Below are 16,606 nucleotides of genomic sequence, written 5' to 3'. Positions count from 1 at the left end.
CCAGTGAGTCTATTCCTCATCATTTCCCCTACCTGCAGCTTAAAGGCAAGTTCATGCTTGAGAGCTCTGAGATCATCCAGCTGCTGCCGAAGAGATACCAGGGCATCCTGCTTCTCACAGACATCCTTCTCCAGCATCTTCATAGCCAATTCCATCTCCTGCCTCATGCTGATCTGCATCTCCAGTTCTTTTTCAACATCCTGCCCCCAAAGGTAAGTAAACTGCTTATACTGTTTCTTCAACTAAGTACAAACCATAAAATTTCACAGGAAAAAGTATACCAAAACTCTCAGTCTTAATATTCTGGCAAAATAGCTTAAGCTACCATTCATTTTCAGAAACATTAACAATGATTAATTAACAATAATTAGGATATACAATAACATTTGCCCAATAATGTACAAATCTGAAAAACCTGCTAAACCAAAGATAGTGCTATTTAATATGTCTAAAATATACACATATTTGAGACACTGCATTAGACATTAAGACAACTGATGTCATATCTTATTATACAAAGATACATACAGGTTTACAGTAGTCAGCATAAAATGAAGTAGTTGCAATTCTCCCAAATTTGAATGTTGCTGATATATTCAAGAGCACAGGGAACCCAGAGGACTACCTGAATCCCTGGGGTAACATCACAATTACTGAGAATGGCCAGTATGGCTAAGAAGCTAACAGAATTTTTAGGTTCATTTAACATGAAACCTCTTTTTGTTTCAACCATTATTACTGCAACATTATTTGGAAGATCAAAGATACAAAGACCTGAGGATCTTCTGCATCTACCTTGTGCCCTGGGCTCACCTAGGCCCTCACCTACTTTCTTAGTTTCTTTCCTTCTTATCATACATTTGTCTTACCGTTATAAAACGATGTGAAAAACTTTAATATTTTTATTATGTGCCACTTCACTGAGATTCCTGGTTTACAAGATTAGCATTATGGAAAATGAATCATACTCCTTAAAATGCTGACATATATTATTTCTGTATTCTTATGAAAAGTATTACATTTTGAGATCTCATTCACAAACACATAGAAGGAAAATGCTATTTTAAGGATGTTAAAATAATACTGCTGTGTTTTTAAAAACTCTGAAATTCTACCGGGCATGGTTGCTCAAACCTGTAATTCCAGCACTTTGGGAGGCTGCGGCAGGCGGATCATGAGGTCAGGAGTTCGAGAATAGGCTGGCCAATATGGTGAAATCCTGTCTCTACTAAAAACACAAGAATTAGCTGGGCGTGGTAGTGGGTGCCTGTAATCCCAGCTAATTGGAGGCTGAGGCAGGAGAACTGCTTGAACCTGGGAGGTGGAAGTTGCAGTGAGGTGAGATCACGCCACTGCACTCCAGCCTGGGTGACACGGCAAGACTCCATCTCAAAAAAAAAAAAAAAATCTGAAATTGTTATATGCTGTCAACTTGTAATACATGTATATTTTTTGAGACAAGGTCTCACTGTCACCTGGGCTGCAATACAGTGCAATCTTGGCTCACTGCTGCCTCAACTTCCCTGGGCTCAGGTGATCTCCCTCCTCAGCTTCCCAAGTAGCTGAGAATACAGGCATGTACCACCAAGCATGGCTAATTTTGTATTTTTTGTAGAGATGGGGTCCCCCTATGTTGCCCAGGCTGGTCGCAAACTCCTGGGCTCAAGTGATCCTCCCAGAGTACTGGGATTACAGGTGTGAGCCATGGCACTTGGTCTGTAATAGTTTTTTAGTACAAGTTAAGTCACCCCTTATTTTCAGACTCTTCCTTATTCTTAGAGACATTGTGGGGAGGTCCCTATGTTTGTCATACTATCGAAACTCCAGGAAGATTTAATATGTTAATAATGGGGGTTATTAAAATCCAGTACAGGAATAGTAATCCTTAATATAAGTTCTTTTTTTTTTAAAAGAAGTATGATTGACACATAACTGTACATATTTATGATGTACAACATGATGTTTTGATAATATAAAAATTATGTAATGACCAAATCTGAGAAATGAACAAATCTATCATCTTAAAAATTTATCATTTCTCTGTGATGAGAACATTCAAAAGCCTCTGTTCTTTCCAGAATAAAGAAAAGACAAATAGCTCGTCCCGCCGCCCAAGATGCCGACAGGAAAGAAGGCCAAGGGGAAGACGGTGGCTCCAGTCCCTGCTGTCATGAAGAAGCAGGAGGCTAAGAAAGTGGTGAATCCCCTGTTTAAGAAAAGGCCTAAGAATTTTGGCATTGGACAGGACATCCAGCCCAAAAGAGACCTCACCCGCTTTGTGAAATGGCCCCACTATATCAGCTTGCAGCGGCAGAGAGCCATCCTCTGTAAGTGGCTGAAAGTGCCCCCTGCAATTAACCAGTTCACCCAGATCCTGGACTGCCAAGCAGCTACTCAGCTGCTTAAGCTGGCCCTCAAGTATTGACCAGAGACAAAGCAAGAGGAGAAGCAAAGGCTGTTGGCCTGGGCCGAGAAGAAAGCGGCTGGCAAAGGGGACGTCCCCAGTAAGAGACCACCTGTCCTTCGAGCAGGAGTTAACACTGTCACCACCTTGGTGGAGAACAAGAAAGCTCAGCTGGTGGTGACTGCACACAACACGGATCCCATTGAGCTGGCTGTCTTCTTGCCTGCCCTGTGTCGTAAAATGGGAGTCCCTTACTGCATTATTAAGGGGAAGGCAAGACTGGGACGTCTAGTCCACAGGAAGACCTGCACCACTGTCGCCTTCACACAGGTTAACTCGGAGGACAAAGGTGCTTTGGCTAAGCTGGAGGAAGCCATCTGAACCAATTACAATGACAGATATGATGAGATCCGCCGTCACTGGGGAGGCAATGTCCTGGGTCCCAAGTCTGTGGCTCGCATCGCCAAGCTCGAAAAGGCAAAGGCTAAAGAGCTTGCCACGAAACTGGGTTAAATGTACACTGTTGAGTTTTCTGTACATAAAAATAATTAAAACAATACAAATTTCCCTTCCAAAAAAAAAAAAGAAAGACAAATATTTAAGGTGATGGGTATCCCAAGAACACTGATTTGGTCTTTACAAATTATATGAGTATATTAAATTATCATATGTACCCTGGAACGATGTACATCTATTATGCATTAATAGAAAAAGAACAAAAAGCAACAAATCTCTCTTCTATTTTAAAATATGTATTACTGTTAACTCTAGTCATCCCATACTATGCAACACAGGACCAGAACTCATTCCTCCTATCTAACTATAGCTTTGTACCAGTTGATCAATCTCTTACTATCCCCTGCCCTCTCTCCCTCTGGTAACCATCACCTTACTCTTTACTTTTATGAGAACAACATTTTAGATTCCACAAATGAATGTTATCATACAGGATTTCTTTTTCTGTGTTTGGCTTATTTCACTTCACATAATGTCCTCTAGGTTCAGCCACGTTGCCACAAATGACAGGATTTCATTCTTTTTTATAGCCGAGTAGCATCCCATTGTGTATATGTACGGCATTTTTTTTTATCCATCCACATGTTGATCAACACTAAGGTTGATTCCATATCTTGACTACTGTGAATAGTGCTGCAATAAACATAGGAGTGCAGATTCTCTCTGACATATTGATTTCATTTCCTTTGGATATATCCCCAGTAGTGGGATTGCTGGATCATATAGCTAGATTGATTTTTAATTAGTTTATTTTTTATTTTTTGAGATGGAGTCTGGCTCTGTCACCCAGGATGGAGTGCAGCCTCAGCCTCCCAGGTTCAAGCAATTTTCCTGCCTCAGCCACCTAAGTAGCTGGGATTACAGGAGTGTGCCACCATGCCTGGTTGATTTTTTTTTTTTAATTTTTAGTAGAGACAGGGTTTCACCACACTCGTCATGAACTCCTAACCTCAGGTGTAATCCAAAGTGCTTAGATTACAGGTGTGAGCCACTGTGCCTGGCCTGGTTTTTAATGTTTTAAAACAACCTTCACACTGTTTTTCATAGTGGCTATACTAATTTATATTCTCACCAATAGTGTGTAAAGGTTCCCTTTCTCCACATCCTTGCCAACACTTAACTTTCAATTTTTTGATAGCTGCCATTCTGATTACAGTGAGGTGTTACACTATAGATGTATATACATATTATATATAGTGTGTGTATATATATATATAAACATATATGTGTGTGTGTACACACACATACACACATGTATTTTTTTTTTTTAATTTCTAAAAGACTTAAGACCAATACTGGATGATAAATGTTTCCATTTATATCTAAGGCCAAGTATAAATCAGAAATAACTGCTAAAAATAAAATAGCATAATCCTATAATAATGATTCTTTGTAAAGAAAAGAAGAGCCACCACTTCCAAGAATCTTTGCAGGGAGGAAGACTTAGGTAGGAGTGAGGCTGCATAGTTTAAAAAAGCAGGTTCTGTATACTTAATATTCTTGTAATATAAACTATAAAAGCAAAAAAATAAAGATTAACAAAATCTTATTGTTGAGAATACTCAGATTATGAGTATGGTAAGGCATGTGTGTTAAAAAGAGATAAACCGTTTTACAGGATCTATAATTTTTCAGAACACTACTGATATTCCTAATCTTGGTCTGTATAATAAAACCTCTAAGTGGTCAGTTCCCTTTTAATGTATTCCTGAACTATTAGAAATTAAGCAAAGTTTACCAATCGTAATTGTGTCTCTTCTTTCAAATGCTTTCTTGCTTCACTTAGTGCTTGTCCTTCTGCAGTTCTGTCTTGCTTGGGACCCTTGAAAAGATAAATAACATTGTACATATTTAAGGATTTAATCAGAATTAGCAGAGACTAATATTGCTATTTAGTAAGAAAAAAAGATCGTACTGAAGCAGGTATAATAATGAACAAACACAACAAAGAAACTGAAGAAGTCCAGTATATTTTTAAAGGGTAAGCTGAATTGGGGGCTTCCTGACACTTTATTTAAAATCCTAAAATAGGTTACCAAACCGGATGATAGAAGTTTTAAAAATCGGCCTCTAAAAATAACATAGTATTCATTTCAAAATATGAGTTGGACTATAGGTTTTTTTTTTTGCTTTTTTTTGAGATGGAGTCTCACTCTGTCACCCAGGCTGGAGTTCAGCGGCTCAATCTCTGCCTACTGTAACGTCCACCTCCTGGGTTCAAGTGATTCTCCTGTCTCAGCTTCCCGAGTAGCTGGGATTACAGGTGTGCGCCACCACGCCTGGCTAATTTTTGTATTTTTAGTAGAGACAAGGTTTCACCATGTTGCCCAGGCTGGTCTTGAACTCCTGACCTCAAGTTATCCACCTGCCTTGGCCTCCCAAAGCGCAGGGATTACAGGCGTGAGCCCCTGCGCCTGGCCCAAGGGCTACAGGTTTAAATGTTAATAGACTCAATCTCCAGAGAATTCACAACTAGTATCTTCAACTATCCAGCAAAATCACAGATAAAAATAAGCAGGTCATAAAAAAATTCTGAGCAGATGGATCACCTTAGTCATGGAAAACTGCTTTGGTTCCGTCTCATAGCCTAGTAAAAGAACAATTTTAATAACTATGAATATTTGAATTCCTAGGGACAGTAGATTATAAGCATGAAGATAAAAGAAAGTAGAGAGATCATCCTAATGATAACAACACTAGCATAAGTAAAAAGTAAAAGATGCTAGTGAATACATAAAAGATCGGGAAAAAACCATCCACAGAAATCAGGGAATATTTAAGTATAGGTGCCAGAAGCTCTATCAACTTCAATAGTCTCCTAAAGTGGCACTACTATGATGTAATAGAGAATTGTCAATGCTGGTAATTATGATCCTCAGTCATCATAAAGGGCTACAAGTATTAAATTATGTCCTTAATTAGAAAGGCTTGGAATTGTACAAAACATAAAGGTTTACAAAATTCTGATTTAGACATGTATAACAAGTTTGGTGCTTTAAAGGATTAAGTTATCCAGAAAGTACATTTACATGGTAGCTCTTTCCTAGTGGTATCATATAAATGAGGTGTCACTTCTTATAAAACAGTAACATGGTGTAAAAGTAATGGTATATTTAAAATAACAAATTGTTAAATACTGTATGAATCACCAGTACATAAAAACAAGAAACTGAATTAGACTGTTTCTTGAAGTCTCTAAACAGATGTAGGTGGCTGTGAAGCCAAGAAGCATCTTGTAGGAAAAGGGGCATGACGCTCCCTCCCACAACCTTTATCACAAAATTATGCATAGAGTCCAAATAAAAACAGTGTGCTTGATACAGGCCTGCTGCTTAAAATAGTCCTTTAGAGACTCTCCTTTACCACTAACAAGCTGATATGCTCTCTATGAATATTTTACAAATCCAGCAAGATTAACCTTCCGATTGGATTCCAGTATGTAGGAACTTTCCTCTTTAACTCGTTCCATTTCTTCTTGTAAGGTAATGATCCTGTTGTTTGCAACTGCAAGCTGTGGATAAAATTTTAAAAATAATCTTTTATCTTTTTAAAATTAACATAGTGTTAAGATAATTCACGATCAGCTAGGATGTAATTTTTAGGCTTGTATATTCTTAAAAAGCAAGCAAGCTATAACCCAATAAAAATGTTCTTACAGGGAACTCAAGAGAAATATTTTTCTTTCTCTATTTTTCTGAGACAGGGCCTCACTCTATTGCCCAGCCTGGAAAGCAGTGGTGCGATCTCAGCTCACCGTAACCTCTGCCTCCTGGGTTCAGGAAATTCTCATGCATTAGCCTCCTGACTACCTGTGACTACAGGCATCCACCACCATGCCCAGGTAATTTTTGTATTTTTCATAGAGACAAGGTTTCACCATGTTAGCCAGGCTGGTGTTGAACTTCTGGCTTCAAGAGATCTGTCCACCTTGGCCTCTCAAAGTGCTGGGTTTATAGGCATGAGCCACCACACCTGGCCAAGAATATTTTTAGATGAGGCTAAATAAAAATAAAACATATCTCCTTATTGCTACTTTTATATGAAAAGTTTTAACTTAAGATTATCTCAAGGATGTTCTTATTAGTAAGAAAAAGATATATTTATTAAGAATGTCTACTTCTAAAATGTTTAATAAATAGGTCCTGTCCATAGGCATAGGCAAGGACTTCATGACTAAAACACCAAAAGCAATGGCAACAAAAGCCAAAATAGACAAATGGGATCTAATTAGACTTAAGAGCTTCTACACAGCAAAATATCTTTAGAGTGAACCGGCAACCAACAGGATGGGAAAAAATTTTTGCAAGCTACCTATCTGGCAAAGAGCTAATATCCAGAAACTACAAAGAACTAAAACAAATTTACAAGAAAAAAACAACCCCAGCAAAAAGTGGGCAAAGGACATAAACAGACACTTTTCAAATGAAGACATTTATACAGCCAACAAGCATATGAAAAAATGCTCATCATCACTGGTCATTAGAGAAATGCAAATCAAAACCACACTGAGATACCATCTCACACCAGTTAGAATGGCAATCATGAAAAAATCTGGAGACAACAGATGCTGGAGAGGATGTAGAGAAATAGGAACACTTTTACACTGTTGGTGGGAGTGTAAATTAGTTCAACCATTGTGGAAGACAGTGTGGCGATTCCTCATGGATCTAGAAATAGAAATACCATTTGACCCAGCAATCCCATTACTGGATATATACCCAAAGGATTATAAATCGTTCTATTATAAAGACACATGCACACGTATGTTCATTGCGGCTTCTGTTTACAATAGTAAAGACTTGGAACCAACCCAAATGCTCATCAATGATAGACTGGGATAAAGAAAATGTGGCACATATACACCATGGAATACTATGCAGCCATACAAAAGGATGAGTTCATGTCCTTTGCAGAGACATGGATGAAACTGGAAACCATCATTCTCAGCCAACTGACACAAGAACAGAAAACCAACCACATGTTCTCACTCTTAAGTGAGTGTTAAACAATGAGAAGACATGGACACAAGGAGGGAAACATCATACACTGGGATCAGTTGGGGTTTGGGGGCTAGGGGAGGGATAACATTAGGAGGCATACCTAATGTAGGTGGCAGGGAGATAGAGGCAGCAAACCACCATGACATGTGTATATGTATGTAACAATCCTGCAAGATCTACACATGTATCTCAGAACTTAAAGTATAATTTAAAAAAAAAATGAAAGAAAAATCAATAAATAAATAGGTCCTGTCACACCATGGAACCCATGTGACAAATTCTTCATAAGATCTTTTATAGATTTCTAAAAAGATTTAAAAAATGAACTCCAAAGTTCTAATGCTAAAAGATCTTATTAAGCATTGAGGAGATTTTTTATTTCAATGCCTAAAAAAATCAGGTAATGTTAGTAGCAGTAAACTGCTATGGGGAAACATTTATATCTTTATTTCTCAGAAGAAAAAAGCAAGGCAGAAACACTTTTCCCTTCTCTGCACCTACTAAAACTTCCAGAAAATGTGAAGGTGCCTGCATGAGGCTGGGAGGAATAACCAATCATGCTCCTCCAGCCAGGCTCGTCTCCTTCTCAATTATTATCTCCTCACTAGCAGCAGGTGCAGGCTCTGCTCAGTTCCTGTCCTAACATGGTAAGTACAGAGAAGCTCATGCTTTCTGGGGGCAGGCCTGGAAGCTCAATTCTCTCTCGGATCCGGTGGCCTAAAAATGTGCACGAAACTACTTCTGGGCAAGTTGGTCTCTTCTTTAGATTCAAGTTTGCCCTCAGGAGGGTTGTTTGAAAATCTTGATTTAAGAGAAACTATTAGGAAACCTGATTATGGCTGCAGATATAGGAGGCTTTCCAATTCAGCTTTACCAATAATGAAGTGGACATTTATTTATCTATCTATTTATTTATTTGAGACAGGGTCTCCTCTGTCGCCCAGGCTGGAACATGGTGGCACAAGCTTAGCTAATGAAGCCTTTGTCTCTTGGGCTCAAGCAATCCTCCCTCCTCAGCCTCTCAAATAGCTGGGGCTACAGGTATGCACCACAACACCTGGCTAATTTTGTGTAGAGATGGGGTTTCACTGTTTCCCAGGCTAGTCTTAACTCTTGGCCTCAAATGATCCTCCTGCCTTGGCTTCCAAAGGGCTGGGATTATAGGTTTGAGTCACCGTGCCTGGCCTGAAGTGGATATTTATATCTTCATCTGCCTAATTCTTCTTAGTCAGTCATTCAAGTTCAAATCCCAGGAGGGGAAAAGAGGTCTCCTATCTTATTCTACTGGCCGTTTTTTTTTTTTTTTCCTGAGAAAAGATTTTGCCATGTTGCCCAGGCTGGTCTTGGAATCCTGGCCTCAAGTGACCCACCCACCTTGACGTCCCAAAGTGCTAGGGTAAAGGTGTGAGCCACCGTGCCTGGCCTTACTGGCCCTCTTAAACCCAAAATGGAAATGAGAAAAGACAGAACTAATGAGCCTTATCTGCTCTCTTAAAGCATATTTTATTTAAGAAAATAAGTGTTATTGGTAAAATAAGTAAATGAATAAATGAATATTTTTAGTATTAAAATATTATAATAAATCTAAGGATGACAAGTCATACGACTGAGGGAATAAAATTAACAACTATATTTATTGAGTGCTTATGATGTGCCAGGTACTGTTCTAAGCCCTAATCATGTATTAAACCATTTCACGGCCGGGCGCGGTGGCTCAAGCCTGTAATCCCAGCACTTTGGGAGGCCGAGGCGGGTGGATCACGAGGTCAAGAGATCGAGACCATCCTGGTCAACATGGTGAAACCCCGTCTCTACTAAAAATACAAAAAATTAGCTGGGCATGGTGGTACGTGCCTATAATCCCAGCTACTCAGGAGGCTGAGGCAGGAGAATTGCCTGAACCCAGGAGATGGAGGTTGCGGTGAGCCGAGATCGCGCCATTGCACTCCAGCCTGGGTAAAAAGAGCAAAACTCCGTCTCAAAAAAAAAAAAAAAAAAAAAAAAAAAACAAACAAAAAAAAACAAACCATTTCACACAACAATCTCATAAAATAATTATTACTGCTATTTCCATGTTACAGATAAAGCAAATCAAGGAATAACGGCTTAAGTAACTGGCAAAAGATTAGAAGCCTAGCAAGTGCCAGGTATAATGGCTCATGCCTATAATTCCAGCACTTTGGGAGGCCGAGGCGGATAGATCATCTAGGGTCAGGAATTTAAGGCCAGCCTGGCCAACCTGGTCAGCTAGGTGTGGTGGTATATGCCCGTAGTCCCAGCTACTCGGGAGAGTGAGGCAGGAGAATTGCTTGAACCAGGAGGCGGAGGTTGCATTGAGTGGTGTCTACAGTGAGCTGAGATCATACCACTGCACTCCAGCCTGGGCAAGATAGTGAGACTCTGTCTCGGGGAAAAAAAAAAAAAAAAAAAAAAAAGCCAGGTGCAGTGACTCATGTAATCCCAGCAGTTTAGAGGCCAAGGTGGGTGGATCACAAGGTCAGGGAGTTCAAGACTAGCCTGGTAAACATGGTGAAAACCCTCCTCTTATTAAAAATACAAAAAAAATTAGCTGGTGTGGTGGCACACAGCTGTAGTCCCAGCTACTTGGGAGGCTGAGGCAGAAGAATCACTTGTACCCAGGAAATGGAAGTTTCAGTGAGCCAAGATGGTGCCATTGCACCCCAACCTGGGTGAGAGAGAGAGACTCTGGCTCAAAAAAAGTAAAATTTAATTAAAAAAAATACAAAATAAGACTAGCAAGTGCCAGAGCGAGGACATGAACCCAAGTAGCCTAGCTTTAGAGATCATGCTTAATTGCTATGCTGTACTGCTTCAATATAGTAGCAGCAGAATCACAGTAAAAAAATCTGTGCTGAACATTCCAAAAGCCTATGTGATAAGATTCTAAGGACCATAAGCATAAATTAAAGCTTTAAGATATATAAAATTAAATTTTTTTTTCCAGAAATGAAGGCCATAGAGCTTCAAAAAAGCCACAGAGTAATAAAAAAGGTATTTTAAAACTGTAACAATGAAAGTGTTCATTTTAAAGAAAAACCGATTAAAAGCATCTTCCTGACTAGTGTTTTAATTTGATTTTATTTAAACTAAATTCATCCCATTGGGGTTTATGGGCATTATTATAATCAGAAATGAAGAAGGTAGGCCAGGCACAGTGGCTTACACCTATAATTTTACCACTTTGGAAGGCTGAGGTGGGCAGGTCGCTTGAGCTCAGCAGTTCACAACCAACCTGGGCAACATGGCAAGACCCTGTCTCTACTAAAAACAGCCAGGCATGGTGGTGCGTGCCTGTGATCCCAGCTACTTGGGAGGCTGAGGTGGGAGATCACTTGAGCCCAGGGGGCAGGGGTTGCAGTGAGCCATTGTGCTGCTGCACTCCAGCCTGGACAACAGAGCGAGATACTATCTCAAAAAAAGAAAAAGAAATAAAGAAGGTAAACTCTTTGCCATCTGGATAATGTTATTTCGTATTTTTAGTAAAAACATCTAATGCTATTTAAAGAAAAAATATCTCTAGCTAAGGCTTTGGCAAGTTAGGGAAAAAATCTTTTTATTAGAAGTAAAACATGAGGTTATTTTTCTGTTCTTATTTTATGGACTTTTCTAAGAGTTTTTACATTCTTGTCTATTCTTACCTGATCTTCAGAGTTAACTGTGAGGCTGAAAGGCATGTGCATTGTAAGCACTCTCATTTTCCAGTGAGGGAACTGGGCCTCTTAGAGGTCAAGTGACTGACTTACTCAGGAGCACATGGCTTACATAAGCATGATTTGTAAGCAGAGATCACTGATCTTCTGACCAGAACTCTTTACCTTATCTATGTAACTGTCCCAGGAAGAAAAGAAGGACGTAGGGGGTGGGGAGTTTGCCAATCTGGAACATAAATCAATGCCTGGCACATATAAATATTTGTCTAGCTCTTGCACATAAACAGTGTCTGAAATGTTCACTGAATGAATAAATGATGAACGTACTATATGCTAAACATTTATTCTAGGTTAGCCCAGGCAAAATATGCACACAAAATAAACTAAGATACTTCATCATCCAGGCAACATGCCCCTACACAGTCCAACTGGGTAAATGAGACCCCTCCAATAAGCCAACTGGCCATTCTAGTCAGAATAAGGAGTTACGCATTACAGTTGATTTTATTTGAAAAGTCAAGTTCTTCCTTTCCAAGGTTACATAAAAATTATTGGTTCTACTAATGCATATTAAATTCTACAAGTCAATCAAAGAATTAACAAAACTTACCTCCTCTGTCAGTTTAGTGTTGGATTTTTCTAATGCATCTACTTTTGCCTGAAGGTTGTTTACAGTAGCACTATCAAGAGAAGAAAAAAAATGGTCACTTTTGGATAACAGAACAATACTCTGTACCATCCTTTTTAAACCTTTCACACTTAGCCTCCATTGTATTGTCTAATGTTCACGATTCCTTTTTTTTAGACAGAGTCTTACTCTGCTGCCGAGACTGGAGTGCAGAAGTGCAATCTTGGCTCATTGCAACCTCTGCCTTCTGGGTTCAAAAAATTCTCGTGCCTCAGCTTCCCGAGAAGCTAGGGACTATAGGCCCGCACCACCAAATCCAGTTAATTTTTGTATTTTTTGGTGGAGACAGGGTTTCACCATGTTGCCCAGGCTGCTCTCGAACTCCTGACCTCCAGTGATCCGCGTGCCTTGGCCTTCCAGAGTGCTGGGATTATAGGCATGAGGTACCACGCCCAGCCTTAATGCTCACAATTCTTGACCTCTAATCTTACAGAAGGCAGTGTCTGCTTCAACTGCTGTATCTTTGGCATTTGAGTTTTAATTCAGTAAGTATTTATTCAATGAAATAAAAGAGTTCATTCCCTATGCAGTAAACTTTAAAGTTTGTCTACATATGATCGTAACAGGCTCTATGAATTAAGTGCTTACACGTACCAAGCCCTCTTCTAAATTCTGTCATTTGCATTACTGAATGTATTCCTTTCAACAACCGTTTATGTTAGGTATTCTCAATTACAGTTAAAGAAACTAATGCAAAGAAAGAGCAAAGAATAGTGCCATTGTTTATATTTCATTGTGAACTGTAACCATATTTTGCTTGGCTAACATCTCCATAGTTTATTACAGTCATTATATTAGTTCTCGGACCCCAGAGAAAATGTACTTAAACTATTGAATTTGCTAGGTGGAACCAAGACTACTCAAAATGTTACTGATAGCAGTATAATCATAAGTTTTATTTAAATTAAAATGTCTACTTTTTCATAAGAGAACTACAAACAAGATAATAATTGATGAATACATTAATTATTCTTCAAAATTATTCAGTAGTCTTAACATAACAAGAACATCAAAGTACTTGAGAATACCAGTAGTTTTTGGATAGCTCTTCTCAAGGGAGAGAAAACTGTTTCATGTTCTGTAAAGTTCTGAAACTACAGTCGGCTCCTCTTATCTATAGTTTTGCTTTCTGTGGTTTCAGTTACCTGAACTCAACTGTGGTTCAAAAATAGATGAAAATAATACAATAAGATACTCTGAGGGAGACACTGCATTCATATTTCTTTTGTTATAGTCTATTGTTAAAACTGTTCTATTTTATTATTGTTGCTAATCTCCTGCCTCGCCTAATTTGTAAATTAAACTTTATCACAGGTATATATGTAGAGGAAAAAACACAGTATATGTAGGATTTGGTACTGTCTGTGGTTTCAGATAGTACCAAATGTATACCCTCCACATAAGGGGGAACTACTGTACTTGGTGAAAACTTGCCGAATTAACTGTAATAATGGTGAAGGGTAAATTAATGCTATTAATTCAATGTATAAATGAGAAATGCAGGGAAGCAAAATAAGTATTTTTTTTTTTTTCTTTTTAGACAGGGTATCACTCGGTAACCCAGGCTGGCCTCACAGGTAGCTGGGACTACAGGTGCACACCCAACTAGTTTTCTTGAGTTTTTTAGTAGACAAGGTCTTGCTATGTTACCAGCTGGTCTCAAACTCCTGAGCTCAAACGATCCTCCGGCCTTGGCCTCTCAAAGTGTTGGAACTACAGGCTTGAGCCACCACACCTGGACGATATGATGAATTTAAAGGTACTAATGTAATGAGTGGTTTACCCAAGATCAGTCCTGAAATATGTGACTATATATGCTAAACAAAAAGCTACCAATTTTCAACTGTGTATGTTACACATTTTAAAAATCTTAACTGAATGTATTTATGCATTTATTTTATCACTAGAGTTATAACTACATACATAATATTACATACTCTATTATTATATATTATATATGACATTATATATTGCCTTTCACTAAAGGTCACCAAAACTGTTAAATGTCATTTATTCATCTAGTGGCTAACTCAGCGCCTGGCAAGCGTTGAGTTATATAATTCAGTGCCTGGCAAGCACTGAATTCTACATATATTTGTTGAGCATTGTCTGAATTTATCCTCACTGCTCATCATTTTACTCTTCCCTTCTCCCTCAACAATTCCCCAGTAAAGTAAGTAAGTAATATACTTATTCATTATTTACTTCAAATGTCTGTTCAGTTCTTCTACATAGTTCTTCTGGTCCAGAATTGCAGTAATCTGACCGTCTCTTGGGGGAGAGGGAGAAAATAGAAATAAAATAAATAACGTAAGAAATACCAAGATCCCAACCCTACCCCACCCCATCTTTTCATAAAACATAGAAAAAAACTGTGGCACAGATACACTGAACCATAAGACAGATTTGATGTAAACCCTCTTGACATATCAACAAGAAAAAGTCAGGAGTTTAAAAATGACACAACCCCACACTAATAAAGCTCTTGTTATAGCTTACAAACCTTAGTATTAATAACTTAGATCATAGGCATGATATTGCAATCTATTAGAGGCATTTAAAGGATAAAAAATTTTCTTGTTAATAGATTTTTTAGTTTCACTAATAGTATTTGTAGTAGCAATTTTCCATTTGTTACAGGACTTGAACTAAGCTCACTCTGATGTAATACAGCTATTCGCAAAGACTAAATATTTGCCTGTGCTATTAACATTTAAAGTGAATGGTTAAAAATTTTTTCATAAAAATCAAATATTTATCTTTATTATTATTTTTTCTTTTGAGATAAAGTCTTGCTCTGTCACACAGGGTGGAGTGCAATGGCGCAATCTCAGTTCAATGCAACCTCTGCCTCCTGAGTTTAAGTGATTCTCCCGCCTCAGCCTCCAGGGTAGCTGGGATTACAGGAACCCGCCATCATGCTGGGCTGTTTTTTTTTTTTTTTTTTTTTTTTTTTTTTGAGACGGAGTTTCGCTCTTGTTACCCAGGCTGGAGTGCAATGGCGCGATCTCGGCTCACCGCAACCTCTGCCTCCTGGGTTCAAGCCATTCTCCTGCCTCAGCCTCCCGAGTAGCTGGGACTACAGGCGTGCACCACCATGCCCAGCTAATTTTTGTATTTTTGGTAGAGACGGGGTTTCACTATGTTGACCAGGATGGTCTCGATCTCTTGACCTCGTGATCCACCCTCCTCGGCCTCCCAAAGTGCTGGGATTATAGGCGTGAGCCACCGCGCCTGGCCATTTTTTTTTTTTTTTTTTAGAGAGGGGTTTCACCATGTTGACCTCAGGTGATTCCCCCACCTTGGCCTCCCAAAGTGCCGGGATTATAGGCATAAGACACTGTGCAGGGCCCAAATGTTTATTATTACATGAAAAACAAACTGAAGATAAAGAAGGTTCACTTCTACAACCAACTAATCTGTAATAGACAAAAGTTAAACAGCCAGCTTTTTCAGTTGAAAGATAAAATTAAGGCCCCATATCTATACAATTACCAAAATAACAGTGAGATAATTTTAGCTCAATGTCAAAAATTAAAAATATCAGACTAATTATGTTTTTAATGGCTAAATTTATAAAGCGTATAGATGTGCTTCTGATCTCTAATTACTAAGTATCATAATGAATATTTTAAAACTGTTTAACATAATTTTAGATTTACAAGAGGAGGTATAAAGGCAGTACAGAGTTCCCATGTACCTTCACTCAGTTTCCCCTAATGTTAACATTTTACATAACCTCATGGTGCATATTTCATATTGCCAATTTTAAGCAAACTGAGAAAGTAATCCCTCTTGTCAAAATGACTATGTTTAAAAATCTACTATAAGAGATGGAGAACTGAAATCCTCTAGAAAATTTTTATTTTATTTGCCCCTGGAACCACATAGCAGGAAAATTATTAAACAAAACAAAAACCCTTTTAGTGTTTAATGGTAGGCATAATAGTCAGATATTTTTGGCAACACTTTGTTAAAGCTATATGATTAGAAATGCTTTCAGCAAATCTGTTAAAACAGTGTTGTTATAAACTTTAAATACTACCAAAGGAAAATAAATACCACATCGGGAGAAAAGAAACCTATTTTTTTTGTACGTACCCTTCACTACCTTTACTGCTGTTCCCGTCCTTGAGATACATTGAAAAATCTATAACTCCAACCTACAGAGATAATTTTCAGATTTTAATATAAAATTAGATATTCTTTACAAGCCATAACAAAATGTCTCTAGGCACTCAAAACATAATACAGTCATGACAATTTCTAGACATTTATGATTAAAAATTTACTGTTTTACTTTTAGTTAAATCAAGTATTGACAAGG

At 38.3% G+C, this 16,606-nt stretch overlaps 1 protein-coding gene across 17 annotated transcripts in view; it reads right to left on the bottom strand.

The window, feature by feature from the left end:
* RUFY3 (RUN and FYVE domain containing 3) overlaps positions 1-16,606 on the bottom strand; it is a 96,989-nt gene that overhangs the window by 18,419 nt on the left and 61,964 nt on the right. For all 17 annotated transcript variants that reach the window (XR_004263058.1, XR_004263057.1, XM_032259338.1 and 14 more), the window contains 6 exons: positions 16,381-16,442; positions 14,485-14,550; positions 12,202-12,271; positions 6,339-6,431; positions 4,659-4,742; positions 33-200 (listed from right to left, as the gene is read on the bottom strand). Coding sequence is in view for 15 of the 17 variants with exons in the window: in XM_032259338.1 (XP_032115229.1) it covers positions 33-200; positions 4,659-4,742; positions 6,339-6,431; positions 12,202-12,271; positions 14,485-14,550; positions 16,381-16,442 (543 nt within the window). In the remaining 2 variants the exon portion in view is untranslated. The remainder of the gene's footprint in view (positions 1-32; positions 201-4,658; positions 4,743-6,338; positions 6,432-12,201; positions 12,272-14,484; positions 14,551-16,380; positions 16,443-16,606) is intronic.

The sequence above is a fragment of the Sapajus apella genome, unplaced genomic scaffold (assembly GCF_009761245.1).
Source record: "Sapajus apella isolate SASKATOON/1434 unplaced genomic scaffold, GSC_monkey_1.0 scaffold108, whole genome shotgun sequence".
Taxonomy (NCBI): domain Eukaryota; kingdom Metazoa; phylum Chordata; class Mammalia; order Primates; family Cebidae; genus Sapajus; species Sapajus apella.
The sequence above is the reverse complement of the archived record's forward strand: the minus strand, read 5'-3'. Positions and strand labels throughout refer to the sequence as shown.